Source organism: Takifugu rubripes, chromosome 14 (assembly GCF_901000725.2).
Source record: "Takifugu rubripes chromosome 14, fTakRub1.2, whole genome shotgun sequence".
Taxonomy (NCBI): domain Eukaryota; kingdom Metazoa; phylum Chordata; class Actinopteri; order Tetraodontiformes; family Tetraodontidae; genus Takifugu; species Takifugu rubripes.
In genome coordinates, this window is record NC_042298.1 from 8,525,136 (window position 1) to 8,543,976 (window position 18,841).

General features: G+C 46.6%; 2 protein-coding genes across 4 annotated transcripts; one reads left to right on the forward strand and one right to left on the reverse strand.

The window, feature by feature from the left end:
* Positions 1-1,977: 1,977 nt before the first annotated feature.
* Positions 1,978-11,758, reverse strand: LOC115252439 (uncharacterized). 2 transcript variants are annotated; one of them, XM_029847667.1, is made up of 2 exons: positions 11,419-11,758; positions 1,978-10,662 (listed from the first exon to the last, which is right to left on the reverse strand). In XM_029847667.1, exon 2 carries the CDS (start codon positions 10,587-10,589, stop codon positions 2,817-2,819), a length of 7,773 nt encoding a protein of 2,590 aa, XP_029703527.1. In that variant the 5' UTR covers positions 10,590-10,662; positions 11,419-11,758; the 3' UTR covers positions 1,978-2,816. The 2 variants fall into 2 exon arrangements, with proteins under 2 accessions (XP_029703527.1, XP_029703526.1); XM_029847666.1 differs by having other exon boundaries at positions 1,978-10,667.
* A 1,649-nt stretch (positions 11,759-13,407) lies between these two features.
* Positions 13,408-17,819, forward strand: rmnd5b (required for meiotic nuclear division 5 homolog B). Of its 2 annotated transcripts, none has more exons than XM_029847138.1 (11): positions 13,408-13,531; positions 14,583-14,680; positions 14,784-14,970; positions 15,085-15,227; positions 15,306-15,443; positions 15,515-15,615; positions 15,750-15,916; positions 15,985-16,150; positions 16,222-16,324; positions 16,409-16,563; positions 17,056-17,819. In XM_029847138.1, the coding sequence occupies exons 3-11, from the start codon at positions 14,832-14,834 to the stop codon at positions 17,117-17,119; spliced, it is 1,176 nt and encodes a 391-aa protein (XP_029702998.1). In that variant the 5' UTR covers positions 13,408-13,531; positions 14,583-14,680; positions 14,784-14,831; the 3' UTR covers positions 17,120-17,819. The 2 variants fall into 2 exon arrangements, with proteins under 2 accessions (XP_029702998.1, XP_003970495.1); XM_003970446.3 differs by having other exon boundaries at positions 13,440-13,531; positions 14,586-14,680.
* The last annotated feature ends 1,022 nt before the right edge of the window (positions 17,820-18,841 follow it).

The following is an 18,841-nucleotide window of genomic DNA, read 5'->3' on the forward strand; positions in this document are numbered from 1 at the left end:
ACGGGGACCAGACAAGTCTAGACTGACGATTTCCATTAAAAACATTTCAGACTATAATAATGTCCCTTTTTAACGCTGAACGTCTGTGTATGATTAAGCAGCCGATCAGAGCCAAATGTTGAAGTTATTGCACATGTGAGTCACACCGACTTGATAAAGGTGATTATTGTTACAGCAGTTTGATCTGAAGCAATCACAGGATGTGACATGAAACATGCACAAACAGACAGGTAGGAACACCACCTGGTGGATGGAGAGATGACACACAGGGACACACACGCAAAGCAGAGGTTTGGAACATTGACTCATTATTATGGTCTGTGGTCATTGGGAAACCAGGTAGGTCTCTCAGGGCAGGGCTTCAGATGTTCACTGGTGTCTCACGCAACTCCAGCTTTCTCTTATCTCGCCATCTCACCAGCCCTCTGTGGCCACGCCCACTCTTTCATGAGGAAATCCTTTTATGGGCAATGATTTAAAGCCCAGGTGAGGTCTCCCTTGAGATAAATTATGAGTTGTGTTTGCTTAATTGAACAGCTGTCTGCGTTTGTGATGTGTCATGATTAATAAAATTTTACAGGCCAACCAGACACCCAAATGGTGACCTGGTTTCCTCACTTTAACCAATACATCCCACACAGTCAGGGACAGTCATGGAGAGACTGACCGGATCACAGGGCACTCCTAAGACAATTTAATCATGACTTATATTTGTAATAAAAACAAATTATGTCTAATCTCTGGATGCACGTGCCAAGGAAATTGTCAAAAAGGACATTACACATTTTGTTCCACGCAGTAAATTTATCATCAGTCAACCTCTACCTCTTATCTAGCAGCCTCACCAAAACCACCCACTTTTTCTTCATTCTTGCCATCAGAGAGACAATGTGGAGACGATTTTTCCACTGACCAATCAATCCCTCCCACCAACAGGGCCTACATCAAACGTGGTGTCAGCCCCATCCACTCATCCTTGTGTGTGTGTGTGTGTGTGTGTGTGGTCAATATGTGGGGTAGAAAACTGCTGCTGAACATAACAACATCAAGGACACTGGAAAGATCCCACAGCCATCTTAATGATGTCATGTGGAGGTTTTGTGCTTGTGTGTATGATAGGAATGCAGCACAGTGACACACGAGGAGGGCTACGTGTCTGGAAATGGTTGGTCACTCTTTAAAGGATTATTAGAAATTTTAGGTCTATAATCTTAATTGAAAAAACAGAAATAGTTGTGAAAGCACAGGAAGGTCAATTCAAAACACAGCTGACAGGATCTCTTTTTTTTTTTTTTACTTTTTTTTTATCATGAATGACACTGTTCACATTAATAAACGAATCCTGTAAAAAAAAATCCTGGAAAATGGTTGTTTGGGGAAGCCACAGGTTGCGTTGAAGTGTGTCTACTATGTGTGAATGATTTTAGTGTAGGTGTGTCTGGAGGTTTGTGGGTTTTGTTAAGGTGTGCCCTTAATCCCTGTTGAAACAATATGAGATCTGGGCAATAAACTTCATCCTTCATCCTCAGCATTGCATTCCTTTGTCAGTTTCAGAGGAAGTTGCAGTAAAACAGCCTTTTCTCTGCCTTTAATAAACACACGGGGTTATTTTGTGCCTCTTATCTTTATAAGTGTAGTATGTGTCACTGCTGCTGTCGTAACAGTTGCTAAGTAGCACTAATTGTTTAACTGACAAACCTTTTGACTTTCATATTACTTTTAAAGATACTTTTTATAGCCCCAAATCTGATATAACACAGTGTGGGTTTCCTGTGGTGTGTATTTTATTTCGGGCTTTTTTTCTTAAGTAATCAGTCATATATTCACATTGAGTTATGCACTTAACACATCCACAACCCCTCACACCTCTTTTACTGTCATCCACATTTAAAAAAACAACTTTAACGTCATAAAAACCGATTCTGTTATCAGAATCAGTATTTGATTACTGAAAAGGAAAGAATGGCCAATCTGGGTCACTTTAAAAGCTTTTGGCTCCATCTAATGGTCAGAGTAGTGCAGTACAGTATTATACAGTAGAAACAGGAATCTCTCCGTCAAAACATAAATCAATGATATAGTAAAAAAAAAAAAATACATCAACACCAAAGTATGATACTATGATAAACTAAACATTTGATTATTTCGATTAATGTTTAATGTTTAACTTTATACAGTCTGACTGTAAAAGAGCTGATTTTTTTTGTTTTGTTTTCTAATATGTTGTCAGGATGCTTCTTATTATCCTTAAACGATTAAAACAGATTAGATTTGTCAAGAGTTATTCAATAAAATTTCCGATTTTGCTTTTGAGACAAAGCATAAAACAATCCATAAAGTGATCCATTTTATTGGCAATTTTATTGCAGACACTATGTATACGAACACCACATGGAATTATGCGCACGGACTCACCCAGTATTAGAGGTTCAATAACAAAATAAATATGAGGTTCTTTTAAAAGGTTCAGTCAAGTTGTTTTTTTTAAATTGACAAAGTATAAACATCACTATTCGACTAAAACTACAACATCAAGGTATCTGCACTTCTATTAAAAATGCAATATGATGTTACCTTGTAGCAAGACATTTTATTTATCATTAAAACAGCTGTGCATTCAAAAACAAGTACAATCTATCTAAATAAAATCCCTGCACAGAGCAAGCAGCAGTAAAGAAACAGTAACTGAAAAACTACTCTCCTCAGTTGCAGCGGCAAAACTCAAATAACATTACAGGCTAATATTAGACGTCCCCTTTATATACTGTGTATTTAAAAACCGGCGGGCTCCGAGAAGGCGGCATCTATCCTCTATTTCAGGACCTTTCCCCTCTTGTTGGGGGTAGGTTGGAGGGATGTTTGTAATAGTCTGGTGGGGTGGGATTGGGGCTTCCACCCATTCCTGTAGGGACATAGTACATACTCTCCAGGTAGCTCTGGTTCAGTGGTGGATGGCTCTGTAGTTCTGGTTTTGGGGGTTGGCCACTGGGATTTCTGTAGGCAACCCCAGGCCCACTGTGATGTAGTGGGGCTGCTGCAGAGGCCTCGGGGTAACGAGGAGGCTGGGACTGAGCCTGGGGATGGGGTAAGGGGGGAGCTGCATAGGGCATGTACTGCTGTGCAGGGGCATACATGTTAGGATTGTGGAGAGGTGGATAAGGGGCAGCTGAGGGAGGATACAGGCCTGAATGTGACATTGCTTGCTGTGGGATGAGCACTTCCACATACTGACCAGTCTCTGGGTCAAATAGCATCTTCCTCAGTGGCTGTACAGGTACTTCAACATAAAAATACTTCCCTGTCTCGGGATCCAAGAGCACCCTGCATGGTGTTTGGCTAAATGTACTTTCTGAGTACAAACTAGAAGTGTCACCCCCATATTCAGAGCCATACGAAGCTCCTAAGCTCTGAGGGCCACACATGTATTGAGGGTCTGCAGGAGGAAGTCCTGGGGAGTGGCTGTTCCCAGGACTACAGAATGGAGCCCCGGGAATGCCAGGTGGCTGCTGTTGAGGAGATCTGCGGATGGAAGGCCGGCGAGACTCGTTATGCTGAAATGGCTGCAATGGCCGGTCAGTAGGAAAGGCCTGTATTAGTGAAGGGTGGGGAAGGCAGGGAGGAGGCTGGTGGACAGGCTGGTACAAGGCTGGTGGCTGGGTTGGCCCTATAGGGCTTGATTTTGGAGATCCTGGTTGGTAACTCATTTGTTGTGGGTCAGATCTACCCTGATGCAGATGGAGAGGGGGCTGAGCCAGTGGAAAAGATGCAGTCTGCCCTGGTGAATGTGAAGGAGCTGGAGGGGTAAGGTTATGGGGACTGCGGTGACGATGAGAAGAGGGACCAGAGTATGAGGAACTACCACCTGCACAGGAACAGGGAGGAGGGCGGGAAGATGGTTGATAGCGATTTAGCCTCCGGGAAGGCAGATCAGGGGGCATAAGAGGACTGAAGCTCTCTCTTTCATCGTAGCTAGGGGGGTCATCTGAGGCATAAAAATGCAGGTCATCTGAAAGGTGGTTGCTCTCTGCAGAGAGGGATTGGCGGTAAGGCTGATGAGGATATCCCGGAAGTTGTGTTCTAGAAGCAGCAGCAGTTTGATTTGTATTATTTAATGATACTGGCAGAGGTTGACGGGGGCGCACCATTGGGGCACATTCTGGTTTATTGTCCACCTCCGCAACTGGCTGGATTGGCTGATGGGTTGCTTCATCAAGGACTGGTTCAGGGGCTTGGTTTGTTCCGGGCTCAGAATCTACAGCTGAGATTGAACCTGGCCTTTGAATATTACCAGCACTTTGTTGCGAGGCTCCTATTGTCTGCTTTCGAGCACTGTCATGAATTCCTTCAGTTCTTGATGAGTGGTCTGCCAGAGTGCTGGTGGAAGGTTCTGCTGGTCTGCATGTTGGAGGTTTGAGGCTGGCTATTGCAGATACAGAGAGCTTTCTTGCATTGTTTGACGCTGAGGTCGGTTCATTGGAGAGTTTTCTATAGATTGTTGGTGAGGACACAATGATTGTCTGAGGTCTGTCCTCATTTAACGGTCTTACAGGTGGCATTAGTAGTGATGGTCTCTGCGCTTCATTGAGTTCCAGTCCTGAATTGATTGCAGGTTTAAATTTGCAGCTTGGTTTTGGTGGCACCACAGGCTTTTGACTTTTTTTAGCTATAGATTTAACTTCAATGGTTTGAGGCCTACTTCCAGATGAACTTAGAGGCATTTCTTGTTTCTGTGTTTCTTTAGTCACTGACTTAACTTCGATTGGCTGTGATCTAAACCTCCTCAGTGCTGGGGACCTTGGGGGGAACGTTGGATCAAGTCTTTTCACAGCTTCAAAGTCTCCATATTCTTTCTGTTTGGTGGGAAGTGGTCTTTGCTCCAAAGAATTCCTGAGCAAGGATGTGCTTTGTTGCTTTGTCAGGTCTCTTACTGCAGGCTTGTTGCCAACTCCATCATTTTTGTCTTTCTTTGTAGGAGTGTCATTGCTGTCAGACACTGCTGGGGGTCCAGTCATGTTCAATGAGGGGGAGACTTTTCTTTCCTTTTGAGACTGAATCTGACCTACCTCTGAAGGAACAGCATTCTGAAGGGGAATCTTTAAACTATTCACATGTTTACAATGAATCTTTTTACCACCAGCTTCACACACGTTGTCTCCCACCACTGCTCCGATGTCAGCTTGGTAGCCCTTCTCCTTTAGTAGCATGGAAACAGAGTGGCCACTACTACCAGGGACAGCAGGACCAGGTGAATGTGAAGCGCTTGCAGCTGGGGGTGGAGAAGGGGTCTTTTTCTGGGCTGTTGGAACAGATGTCTGGGTTTTACTGGATTGGTCTCTTATTAACACGACAGCAGTGGACACTTCTCTTTCCTTACTGGGTTGTTTTGGGAGACTTCCGAGTATTGGTGGTCTTCCCTCTCTTGCCACCTGCACAGATCTGTCCTCATTTTCTTGCACTTTTTGTACTTCTGTCTTAGCTGCCGGCATCTCTGCAGGCATGTTTATCTCACGTTGGTATGGCTTTAACAACTCAATGTCCCCAGTTAGCTCATCCTGTGCGTTTGCAGTAGAGTCTTGAGGCTTGCTGCACGGCAGTTTATTTTTGTCTTCTTTCCAGCAAACAGCTTTGTATTCTATTTGCATTGGCAGTGGACGAGACATGGCAGCATTTTCAGGTGGAGTAGTTAGCAGTTCTTCTTCTTCTTCTTTCTGTTTCAGTTTCATGTCTGATGTTTCTCTTCCATCTCTACACTCCCCCTTTATTATCTCTTGCCTCACCTCCATGAACTCTTCTGCACTGACTTCTCTTATTTCATTTGTCATTTCTTGCCTTGTGTCCTCAAGTTTCTCTGTCATATCTTCAGTAGTCTTTGATGTCTGCGCAGCACCAGTTGCCTTAAAAGACAGGTTATATGTATTTTTTACAAGCCGTCTTACATCCCTAACTTTGTGAATGGGTGCCTTTGTTTGATTATTCCTGTTTCCTTCTTCTTTCTCTGGTTTTTCTTCCATATTGTTTTCTACTCGTCCATGTTTGTCTGTGAGAGAGTTGTCTTGTCGGAAGGCCTCCATATTGTTTTCTGCCTCGGGTGTAAGGCAGACGTTTAGGGAGGTCTTCTTCTTGTCCATCCCTTTTAATGAATTTTCCTTTGATTTTGGTGTGCTCCGGTCACTCTGTAAGGCTGCTTTGAGGGTTACTTGTATTTCACAGTCTTCATCTCTGGCTGTTGCTCCAGCATCCATGCTGCTAACATCAGTGGCATTAGGTGCTCTTATGTCTCCAGCGGTGACATTTGTTGAAATACCTGCTCTGCTTCTGCGCCTTGTTTCTGACTGTTCACTGTCAAACGGTGTGTTTATTTCTGAAGCAATATCCAAATTCAATGACCCAATTTGTCGTCTCTCAGTTTTGACTTCCTCGCTCTCAGTTTGTGAAAAATCTACACTTTTGCTGCTGCTGGATGAACTTGGCCTGAACGTAGATCTTTCTCCAAAATATTTTTTTGCTTTGACTTCCTCCTTCGGAGACTCTTCTTCTCTCATAACAAGATGCTCAGGCAAAAGTCTACAGTCTGTCTGAAGACTTGAGTTCAGAGCAGCTTCATCATTTTTTAAGGCATCTCTTGCAGGTTGAGCTACCTTCTCTCTTTGTGGGATAGTTTCTTTAAAACCGGTACTACTTTCTCCAGGCTTCTCATCAGGTTGTGGATCAACATTGTGCATTTTCTTGGACAGCACATTGTTGATTAAACAAGTGGCCATCTTGGTTTTGGCACATGACTCATCCAGAGAAGCAGATTTCTGGAGTTTTGATTTTCCTTCCTGTTGCTGATTGGTTCCATGGGTGCAGTCTGTGCTGAAGCATTCTGATATGGCTGCTGGTGTGCTGTGTTGTCTCATAAGTTTCTCTCTGTTGGAATTTTCCACTGAAAGGACGTCTGTTCTCACTGGCCTCAGACTGCTTGTTTGACTGCTCTCATCACTGTCCTTCTTCTTCAGTTGGATCTGTCTTTTGGGCACACCTCTTCTTGACTTCCTGTAGTCCTCTCTCTCCAATGCCACATCTATACACTCAAAACTGCCCAACTCAAAGCACCTGGATGAATCTAGACCATCTGAGGAATATGCAGATGGTTGTTGATAGCAGAGGTCATCATTGTTTGGAGCAGAATCCCTGAATTCAGCATAGGCATGTAATGCAGCACTGACCCCAGCTGGACTCTCCCGGGTAGATGGTTGAGAAATGTTTGTCGATGAACAGTGGCTGGAGTTGTACATATCAAGGTAATCCACCTCAGGACTCGACAGGGTGCTGAAATCCAGATCTGTAAACCAATTCACTTCATTGTCAGCCTCATCAAGCTCACTTCCCATGCTGGAACTGGAGCTCTGAGAAAGCTTGTTTTTAGCAGCACAGCCAGCGGCTCGGTTCTTGTTGTGGAATGCAGGTGGTTGAAGTCGTTTCCCAGGACCGCTGCCCCAGTTATCTTGTTGGGAAGCAAATATGACCTTCTGTTCTTGCTTTTGCTGTCTGTTGGAATGCAAGCTCTTGGAATAAGAATGCACCGTTGGCAGTCTTTGGCTGGTTTGTCTGCTTGGGTGAGCTCCACTGCCTCTTGCAGAGCCTTTTCTATTCCTGGAACCAAATGACAGCTCAACCTGTTCCTCTCTGTAACTGGCATTCTCTTGCCACCCCTTCCCCTTTTCAGAAAGCTGCTCCTCCCCCTCTCTGTGTCTTTCCATCCACCTCTCCCTACCCACTTCTCTATCTTCTTCCAGCCGCATTTCCCTCTCTATTTCCAACTGCGTTCCAAGTCTGCCCCAGTAAGCCGGGCTATTATTGTCAGCTGGGGCAGCATCGGGGCTTTCCCTATTTGTCACCGCTTTCTTTAAATTACCACTAGCTGAGGATGCTACAGCCTGAGAGGGGCTATGGCTGCTGTTTTGCCAGTGCCTCTGTGGTTTCTGAGGCGCAATGATGTGAACAGGTGTGAACCTTGTGAGGGGCGGAGAAGGAGTCCGCCTTCTGTGGTGACGGTAAGCCATTCCTGGTGTGATCCTGTCACCGGATGGTTGCTGTACTTTTGTGTGCTCAGGTGTCAAAGATCTTTTATATAAGCAGTTGCTTTCAGAGGTTGGAGAACAAGAAGTGACCATAGGCTGTGGGGATCCCAAACTGACTACAGGTGATGTGGGTGCAACCCAGTGAGGGGAAACACTGTGGCTGTCCTCAGAAATTTGGTTAGGGGAAAGAGGACTGATTTCAATAGGAAGATTATAATTGATGTTCTCTTTCATAAGAATTTCCTGAAGATTTACTTCCTGGGGTATTATTTCTATCTCTTGTCTTTGTCGATTCTGTGAATTCGCTACTTTATCTTCAGCTAAAACCGGCGAGGCATGCACAGGCAAGGATTCCACAGACACAGGTGAATCGATTATGAATTCAGTCGCTGATGTGTCACCCCTTTTTGAGCCAGTCGAGGATGATGCACTTCCTTCTTCCAGATATGTTGAATACTGTGATTTGGTTATATCAACTGAAAAGGAATCCCACTTGCACTCTGATGTTTTCAGAGGACAGTAATCCTTTGTGGAGAGAATTGCTGGTGAGTGCTGATTATGCCGTTCCTCAGGCGACATAGACACAGGTGATGGTGTTTTATTCCTGTGCTGTGGGGAGGGACTCAGATGATTATCCTCTGTAATTGTGTGAGCCTTTCTATCAGCGAGGGGAGTTAGAATTACAGGCTGAGGAGATATTGGTTGGTAAATGGGTGAATTACTTTTCTCAGATCGTCCAACAGAGTTGCTGAAGAACAAGTCATGCAGAGAATCATACGGTGCTCCTGTGGCTCCTGTGAGACTGTCTGGAGTATAACTTGATTCAGAAGCAACTGTTCTCTCAGGCTCAGGGCTGGAGAGTCGGGAAAGCTCCGGAAATGGAGAACTTTCCTCAGGCTGGACTACAGAATTTGAAATTCCTGTGATGTGCGGCGATGTTGAAGAGCTTCTAGGTGAGGCAGAATCAATGCGAGGCTCTAAGATTGGACAGGGTGATGTTTCCACTTCGACAGAAGATTCCACTTTCCTACTGGCCTCGGGCGAAGAGGCTGTGATAATTATCTCAGGTGAGGGGGAAGTATATCTGTGGTCTAGGGGAGAACAGCTACTTGTAACTGCAGGTGATGGAGATAAACTGTGGCTCATCACAGGTGAAGACAGTAGAGAGGGGGTTCTTGCTCCAGGTGAGGAAGGAGAGGCAAAACTAAGCAAGTCAGGTGAGGCAGCCGTGTGAGATGAGACGCTGGTCTCCACCAGTTCTGGAGAAGGTTCTATGGAGATGGCAGGTGATGGAGGTGTATAACGTGCTGCTGGGGTAGAGGCAGCACTGAGAGGTTGATGCGATAGCCTTATACCTTGGCTCTCAGCAGGAATTGCGTATTCCCTCTCCGCAGTGGAAATTTCTGAAATCTGTTCAGGACTGCGGGGGTAAATATCAGAATCTGGTGGTGAGCCTCTGCTGAACATATCAGGCACAGAGACCCTCCTTATTAATTCCGGAAAAGGAGATGATTGTTGACTATCTGAGGGGTGGGATCTATTCTCCAGCTCAGGTGAAGCCAGGCTTCCTCTTGACCAGTGTGATATGTCTGTGTCACTGGATAAAGGAGATGGAACAATCCCTCTAGCCTCAAACGGTGGGAAATCCTGAGAGAAGTCTGTGGCCGTGGGCTCAGGTAATGGACTACTGTGGTGATTGAAGCAGGGACTCCTTGCTTCAGGGTCTTCTTTCATCAAAAAGGATGAAGTTTCCAAACTTTCTGATGGAGGAGGGTCAGGGGTGATGCAGTTGTCTGGGAGGGGACTTGGTGTCAGAGCCGGCTGTGACGGGCTGTTGTTTCTCAGGGTAGGAGTGCTTCCCCTTGGTTCTGCTTCCTTTTCAGGATTAGGAGGTATTGGTAAAAATCTTTGTTCAGGTGAAGAGGAAGATAGAGAGGACGGTCTTCCCTCTCTATTCGGAGTGTATTGGCTGTTTTGTCCAGGAGAGGGCGCTCTCTCTTTGCTGGTGAAGACTCCTAATGGTGGACTAGGGTTATTGAAAGATGAAGGCGATCTGCTTTTTGGTTCTATGCTTGTGTTACTGTCCGTTCTATTTCCTGGATTCCCTGTGTCCAGTGACTTTGTCGTCTCTGACAAGTCACCCTGCAGCGGGGGGCTGCAAAGTCTTTCCCTTGAATCTTCAAATCCCTCCTCCCCTTCACTGAATCCCTGTGCACTGTGGTAAGAGCCAGAGGAGTCGTTCGGGTCGTCTGCCACAGGGGAGGCAACTATCCCATTAAGTTCCTTCTGAGAAGGGACAAATGGCCCTGCGGGAGGGCTGCCAGAGAGGGAGGGTGACTCTCGGTCGTCTCCAAAAATGTCACACAGGCAGGTTGTCTCAGAAATTGCACTGCGCTGATTAGGGACAGTGATGATGTCGAAGATCTCGACGTGGTTGGGAGTGCCGTCACGATGACAAAGGGAAAGGGCACGTGGTGCGCTGCGTAAGAAGGAGTAGCTGTCCCCCTGGAGAGTCCAGCTGTCCATTGCTCATCACAAACTCTGAATTGGCACCGTGGTTCTTCCAGACTGCTGGTCTGGGCGCCGCTGGCCTTTGTTTCTGTACTGGAAATGAGACATGGTCATCTGGATGGCCTGAGGCTCATTTACTGATATCACAGCTAATGTGGAATTTACCATCCAGATTATTCTCTTTTTGTGTTTCTATACTTGTGAAGACTTTCACAGACATTATACATTACCGCCTAACCTAAACCCTCAGACAAGTGTTGGGAGCTAGAATGAGTGTTTTGCTTCTCAATATGTAGCAAGAATATGTAGGACAAGAGTCCACATTCACATTTAAGCTTTTACCTCATAGTGAAATCTACTGTATGTCTATATATATATATATGTCTAGATACACACATGTATGTATGTATGTATGTGTGTGTGTGTGTGCGTGCGTGCGTGCGTGCGTGCGTGTGGGGATGGATGGATGGATGGATGGATGGATGGATGGATGGATGGATGGATGGATGGATAGATAGATAGATAGATAGATAGATAGATAGATAGATAGATAGATAGATAGATAGATAGATAGATAGATAGATAGATAGTGTTGTAAAATATCGCGAATTGCATTTTATGCTATAGCTATTTTAATGAAAGTAGAGTAGTTTCATGGTCTCAATTTGTGGTGAACTTGGTTCGTGCGCCTGTCTGAGTACACTTCTGATGATTTCGACGTCAATTGATAGATCACTTTGTCTTTAAAACACCCAAAACAAAAATTAGAAAGAAAGTTGTACATTTTGGAATTGAACTAAACTCACTAACCGCTGATATAAAGACACAATGAACCGTACAGCACCTGTGGTCAGCGGCGAGGCTTCCTCAGGTCGCTGAGTTCCTTAATGTTGCGGTAGGAGCCTCTTATCCAGACTCCAGCCTGCAGGGCTGCTCCGCACAGCTCAGTCGGGCAGCTCAGTCGGGCAGCTCAGTCGGGCAGCTCAGTCGGGCAGCTCAGTCGGGCAGCTCAGTCGGGCAGCTCAGTCGGGCAGCTCAGTCGGGCAGCTCAGTCATGCAGCGCCACACTGGCGAGCTTGAGTTAAAGGACGCTGCCGTACAGCAGACCTGAATAGAAAGAACCAAGAGGGCCATCTCACTCACGCCTATTACATCCATCTCCCATCTCTGGTTCTGCCCCTCCCCTCTCAGCTGGCATCGGGGAGGAATTGCTCTCCATGTCTGTGCTGGATCTTTTTCCCGGACTCTGCTGGGGTTGGCTGGATGGTGGTTTTCCTGTGTGAGCCGGGGGTGGGAGGGTTTATAGTTAGCAGCAGGTGCTGATCCAGCCAGGACAGAAGAGAGCGCCTGGAATCTGACACTCCGGGCCGGCTCGGTCACAGGGCTGCTCTATATATAGACCCATGCTATCATGTCCAGATAGCCGAGGTGCAGCGTTGTTCTTCTCCTAGATGTTAGCTGGGAAAGAGTGTGAAAATGTGGAGTTCCAGGCTTTGGCATCATCCCCTTGACCACCTGACCCCTGCAGCGTTCTGTGATGCTCCAGGTCGCCTAAGAAACGCGCAGCGGTTTGGTTTGATGCTGTGGAAGTGACACCAACTGCTCTGTAAGGTGTAACGTAAAGCTGAGCAGGGGTCAAAGGTCAACACAGATCACCCACCTTTGAGGCACGTGGACCTCTTATACACTTATCCAACACTGGTGGGGCCTTCTCACGTGTTTACGGTCTCATCTATGGTCGGTAACATCTGGATGAGCGGTCGCACACACGGAACTCTTCACCTCTCTAAGATACTCAACCTTTTTATAAAGTCTCAGTAAAGTGTCGCGCTGCTTTGGTGTTGGGCCGTGTGAGGCGTAACGTCTGTCTGGGCGTGTTTGGTGTTCGGTGGGTTTGGATAAGTCCTCCGTCCCAAAGCTTAATGCCTCATACAATTCAGTCCCAGTCATGGGCTAATTCAAGCCAGTGGAAAAAGGTTGGCCCACAGTCCTGGAAGACTTTTACAAAAGGTTATCAGTCAAAGTCTTTGCATATGTTACAGTCTTATCACATATATATAGACATATATAGACCCGGGATCCTCTTCCACTGATGCCATTATTAAAAACAGGGAATGTGAAATACACAGAACCCTGAGATGATGGCAACACACACACAAGCATGCACGCGCGCTTGTACATGTGTGATGTTAAGTGCTGCGCAGAGATGCTAACCCTCTGTGGTCACTGCAGCACATTAGACAGGAGCGGCTCTCAAAAGGAAAGAATGCCGAGCACCTCTGCATTGGGCATCTTTAGTCACCGCCATCCCTGATAGATTAGTCACACCAGTCAAAACACCCCACCCTCCCTCCCGCCCGCCGCCCCGGTGATGCGGCACGCCGAGATGTGAGAACAATGAGCTGTATGAGGGGGCGAATGCAGCCTTTTGGATCAAAAAGTATTTTAACTGTCTTGATTTTACTTGGGGGCAGTGATTTCTTATATGCCAGCCAATGTACGCGATAAAACCATGATTTAAACCCCTTTTTATACTACAGGTCAGTTGACTAATTAACCTATTTCTGCTTTTAATCTGATTATTTCCCAGTGTTAACTTAAATGGTGCGTGTAGTCTGTACCATCAATAATGAATAAAGACATCACTTTGCTTCTCCATATTCTTCTCAACTTGAATTTTTCACAGTTTGAATTCACAAAGAACAGGTTTGATTAAGACAATAATGCGTCCTCCAATAATCGTTGGAAATGAATAACCCGTTGCATGTTTGTCTACTTTAGTTTACTTTAGGAAGAGAATCATCTCAATGATGAATCGATTTTATATGCTTTTATTGTGAAATGTCCCGTTAAAGCAGAATGCGACACAGGAACATCCGCATTACGACTGCTGCTGTATTGCAACCCCAACAGGAAAGTGGCTAAGGCTAATGTTTGCTAACTAATCACAAAGGGAGGTAAGCGAAGATTCTTTAAACAAATGGTTTGAATTTCAGTTTCGCGGCAACAGGTCGAGTTAATTACCGGAACCGTTTAAATAACGAGGACAACTGGGTTGTCATTCTGCTGATTTTTTTTTTTCAGGCCTTGTCAGTTAGCTCCTGGAGAACAACCATTAGCTGTGTAGCTGCTAGCATTTCCAGCCCATTTAGTTAGCTCGCCAATCTATTAAGGTTTGTTTATATTAGCTCAATGACAGTCTGTTTTTTTAAGAGAAACTATGTTAACGGATCCCCATATGCGGTCATCAATTAATTGAAATTCGATTTTTTTCTTTCCTACCGCTGTATTAAATGTATAATGAGGTATTTTAATGGACAAAAACAAATCAGGGTTGCTATTAGTTTTTAGCGTTAGCACTGTTACGGTATTGGCTAGGTAATGGTTTTAACTTTTTATTTTATACACAGCTTTACTAATTAATGATATAATTCCCGCAGGGCCAAGCAAACGTGTAAGTATACAGATTTGCTGCCCCTAAACAACACGTCTCTTTGATTTCTTTGCCTTATTGTACTAGTTTGAGACGCTCGGAGTGACCGAGGTTAGTAAACAGCAGGCCGCAGTCTGTCAACGTTTCATGCTATTGGAGCACCGGGACACACACACGGACACACACTCGGCTCTTTAAGACTTGTCCTCTTGTCAAATAAAGTTATTTCTGCCCATTGTCAAGGCCTGCTTAATTTCAGGAGCTAAAGATAAAAGTCGACTGCTCTCAGCTTTTTGGCATCGTGAATGTTTGTTGTTTATTGTAATTTAAATTGTTCCAACAGACGTTGGCATCCTTTATTGAAGGCCAATATAAATAAAATGAGGTCCCAGACTAATGATTTAATCACCCACGATTCACACTATCTCTTTAATGCTGTGTGTTCTTGGAACTATTCAGCCATCCTGTACTGGACTCCTGCTTAAAGCCTGACTTGAATAATCGGACTGTGGTTCCCTTCGTTTGCTGCTGCTTTGGTTCCTGGGCTAACTTTGACTCCTTTGGATTGTTTCCAGCAGATGAAGTTGATTAAATATCTCTACACATTCCCTGATTTGGACTGATTCCGCCTGGCGTCCCAGTTTCAACAAATCCACCCAAGCAAAGCTCTTGTGTATGTTAGAACCTCCCCAAACTTCTCATACTCTCATGTGCTCTCGTCCTGGTCTCATCTGGTCTGTTTCCTCTTGTTCTTCTCGCCACCCCCCTCCTCAAAGGTGTTGCTGTTGCGTGCGTGTGTACGGGTGCGTGTTGGAGTGCGAGCCATGGAGCAGTGTGCATGCGTTGAGCGGGAGCTGGAGAAGGTGCTCCACCGGTTTGTGATCTACGGCCACCAGTCAGAGGAGAGGCTAGATGAGCTCCTGCGCAGCGTCTGTGAGATCAGAGCACAGCTGGTGGCGTTTGGTAAGATGCCCCTCCTACCGCCGCTTTAATTTCCCGTCCTAACGGCGCCCCGTGAGTCATTTGGAGCGACGGCGTGATTGCTGAGTAAAGGATTCTTTATGTTTCCCTTTGCAGGAGTGCAAGATGCAGACCTGTCGGTCCTGTCTCAGACGATGGCGCAGTGCTGTAAGAACATCAAAGAAACGGTGCAGATGTTGGCGTCGCGGCACAAGGACATCCACGGGAGCGTCTCAAAAGTGGGCAAAGCCATCGACAGAGTAAGCGCTCGCTTCGGCTCCGCGGAGTCTGGTTCGACGGCGGCGTCGCCCGCGTCACGCTCGCCGCTCTTTTTGCAGAACTTCGATGCGGAGATCAGTGCTGTGGTGGCAGAGAACGTGTGGGACACCCCCGAGAGACAGAAACACCTGAGCGAGACGGTCGTGGAGCACCTGTACCGACAAGGGATGCTGAGCGTGGCGGAGGATCTCTGTCAGGTGAGCTGCTGCGCCCACAGGAGGCGGGCGACGCGTGCGCGCTGATACCGTCTGCTCCTTTCCTCCTGTAGGAGTCTGGTGTGGTTATAGACATGAGTATGAAGCAGCCATTTCTGGAGCTGAACAGAATCCTCGAAGCTCTGCGGATGCAGGACCTGGGGCCAGCGCTAGAGTAGGCTCGCCTTTCTCATTGTTCAACCATTTATCCTGTCTGGCGTCGCCGCCCGGCGTCTCCGTCTGGCTGATTCCCCAGACTGGGAGTGGCCTCACGCATCCACCTCTTTGACGTTGTCTGTGCCTCATTAGGTGGGCCGTAACGAACCGGCAGCGCCTTTTGGACCTCAACAGCAGTCTCGAATTCAAGCTGCACCGCTTGTACTTTATCAGCCTGCTCAGCGGCGGAATCGGCAAGCAGATGGAGGCCCTGCAGTACGCCAGGCACTTCCAGCCTTTTGCTTCTCAGCACCAGAGAGGTCAGCAGAGGCGAGCACCCGCGGCACAGTGGACGTGAGCGACCCCCCTAACGCGTGTGTCCCTGCAGACATTCAGATCCTCATGGGCAGCCTGGTGTATCTGCGCCACGGCATCGAGAACTCTCCGTACCGCAGCCTGCTGGAGACCAACCAGTGGGCCGAGATCTGTAACATCTTCACCAGGGACGCCTGTGCCTTACTGGGCCTTTCCGTCGAGTCTCCGCTCAGCGTCAGGTGAGCAGCCACCCCCCCACGTCCTCTCTCACTGTCCTGGCGTTGGTGCCGTCACACGTGTGTCTCTGCAGCTTTGCCTCAGGGTGTATGGCGTTGCCTGTTCTGATGAACATCAAGCAGGTGATAGAGCAGCGGCAGTGCAGCGGCGTGTGGACACATAAAGACGAGCTGCCCGTGAGACGCTTCTTCTTTACTCGGCTTCTCCGTACCGGTCGGTTTAAGCCAGCAGGCGATCACGTCCCGCTCTTGTGCTTCCAGATTGAAATCGACCTGGGTAAGAAGTGCTGGTATCACTCCGTGTTCGCCTGCCCCATCCTCAGGCAGCAGACGTCGGAGAGCAACCCCCCCATGAAGCTCATCTGTGGCCACGTCATCTCCAGAGACGCCCTCAACAAACTCACCAACGCTGGGAAGTAAGTTTGGCCGAGAGCGAAAGGTTTAGTCCAAAATGTGGCCACTGCTCGACGCTGCTGCCGCTCCGTCTCAGACCAGTGGGGGCTCTGCCAACTGCTGCCTTCCATTTAAAAATGCTCCATAATGTCTTAATACCAGTTAGTTTGCACCTGTTGCTGTAGCAACACCACTACTAGCCTAAACGCTACAGTTGGCAGCAGTCTGACTGTAATAAAGTGCTTTAAGAGCCAGTAGAAGTCATCCGTGCTGCAACACGTCAACGTTTTTATCCACAAAAAGGGAGTTTTTGAGTGGTTACACTGCATCCAAGCATCGGTGCAGGGTTGAACGTGACGGCAGGAAAGTTCAGGAAGTAGCCGAATTTGTGGGCAGAATTCCTGATGATTTATTTATGAGTTCCACTCTCTGGTGAAATGTCCGAGCTTCATGTATCCCAGTGTAACATCCCAGCCACTGATGCTGTGTCACGCCAATCGTTTCCTCTCCTGCAGGTTGAAATGTCCGTACTGCCCCATGGAGCAGAACCCGTCACACGCCAAGCAGATCTACTTCTGATCCTCCACGCTCTCGTCAGGAGTCAGGATTTTGTTGCTGGAGCTGGTTGCGTTTCCAGGACCGAGCACCCCCCCCCTCTTTTCTCCTCGCCCCTCGGCCTCTCGTCCTGTTATTGTTAGCAGGTTTTGCCCCCGGTGCTCCTCTGGACCGCCTTGGCCGTTGTCTGTCCCACCTCCGACCATCCCATATACGCAGTCCAGTGGGAACGGTCCAACTGTAGTTGAGTGGGGGGGTGTCAGTGGAGAAACACTTTGGGGGAAACCATTTACGAATGCCTGCAGAATAATCTCTTTAAATTATACTTGATAGTTTTTTCTCCTGGCTGTTCAAGTTGGATGACTGCTTCTTTTTGCCTTTTTTTTTCTGTTTGGGACAGAAGGACTTGGATGATGATTTGTGGGTAAGTGGTGTGGCTGACTTTCTGAAAATAACTTATTTTACATGAAGAAGAAACAACAGAATCCGACCCTGCTCTGATCTGGACCCTGATGTTCCTCCTCAAGTCATAAAGGCCTCACATTGCTTGAACGTCACTGCTGGCTGAACTATTTGGTGATGGGAAGTCATCGATGAGAGGACAGCGGGGGTTTCTTCTTTCTGTGACTGCACCAGCAAGAGTTTCTCATCTTCTAGATCCCATTTGTCTGTATTATGTGTGCATTTAACAATGGCAGAAATATATAAACTACTGTGAAATGTGCTCTGTTTCCATCTTTCATCTCCAAGGCCCATGTATACTAGTAAAAACTGGACTATAATCCACACTACGACGGACGGGATGTGCGTTGTGCCAGAACGTCGTGCACGGAAGCGTCGCACGTGGTTTGTGAACGCGCTATATCGTCATGAGATGGGGGTGGGGGGGTTGTCTGGTCATTGTGGCTGTTCAGTACGCGCCGTGTCCAAAATGCCTCCGCTGAGTCGCACCATGAACCAGACATTTGCTCAGGGCTCATTGTACACACACAACGTTGCAGTTCATATTTAAAGATGTACATTTCTAGTGGCCACCCCACGAGTCTCCACTACTGAAGCTGGTGTCCTGCTGGCGTTTATATAGATGATATTTAAGTACTGATGTACACACTTTGATAAAGTGCATATATATAAACATACTCAGGAGATCAGTGTATTTCTGGTGTTTCCATGGAAACAGTGATGTCTCAGGCCACACCAGCACCCCAGCAGTCGTTACAGTTCTAGTAAAGTCTACATATTTGACTCCTGATCTTTTTTTAGTTACATTAACACAATGTTTTGAGTGGACTTTACAACTGAACTTCCTCATTATTTTTTTTCTTCTTGGTTGACAATCACTCACAGCTGTTTCCTACTGATGGCATCCCGTACGTCTGTGGTATCATTTATTCGTTCTGTCGAATGTCTGCATTTCCTGCTTCTATGTGTGCAGCGCTTATTGTAAATACCTAAACTCTGACATGTTTCATATACTTGCATCTGAAATTAAAATAAAAAAAATTATAATTTCTACTCCAATTGGAGCCTGCTGTTCCAACATTCACCACACAGAGGCGCTATTGTAACACGCTCACACCCAGGGTTTTTTTTTAAAATCGGTTTTGAGCTGTAAAATCCAACATCTTCACACATAAGTGCGGCTTTGCTGAGTGTATAATCTGATCTGATGTTAATTCATGAGGCGGTGATGATGCTCTGCGGCCCTCCTACAGTAACAACACTTTCATCCCACGTCACTACACC

Bases quoted from the DNA above. Each gene is read 5' to 3' on its own strand.
- LOC115252439 (XM_029847667.1), bottom strand. From the start codon at position 10,589: ATGGACAGCTGGACTCTCCAGGGGGACAGCTACTCCTTCTTACGCAGC.
- rmnd5b (XM_029847138.1), top strand. From the start codon at position 14,832: ATGGAGCAGTGTGCATGCGTTGAGCGGGAGCTGGAGAAGGTGCTCCAC. The intron at 14,971-15,084 runs GTAAGATGCCCC...TTCCCTTTGCAG, and splicing joins AGCACAGCTGGTGGCGTTTG to GAGTGCAAGATGCAGACCTG. The intron at 15,228-15,305 runs GTAAGCGCTCGC...CTCTTTTTGCAG, and splicing joins TGGGCAAAGCCATCGACAGA to AACTTCGATGCGGAGATCAG.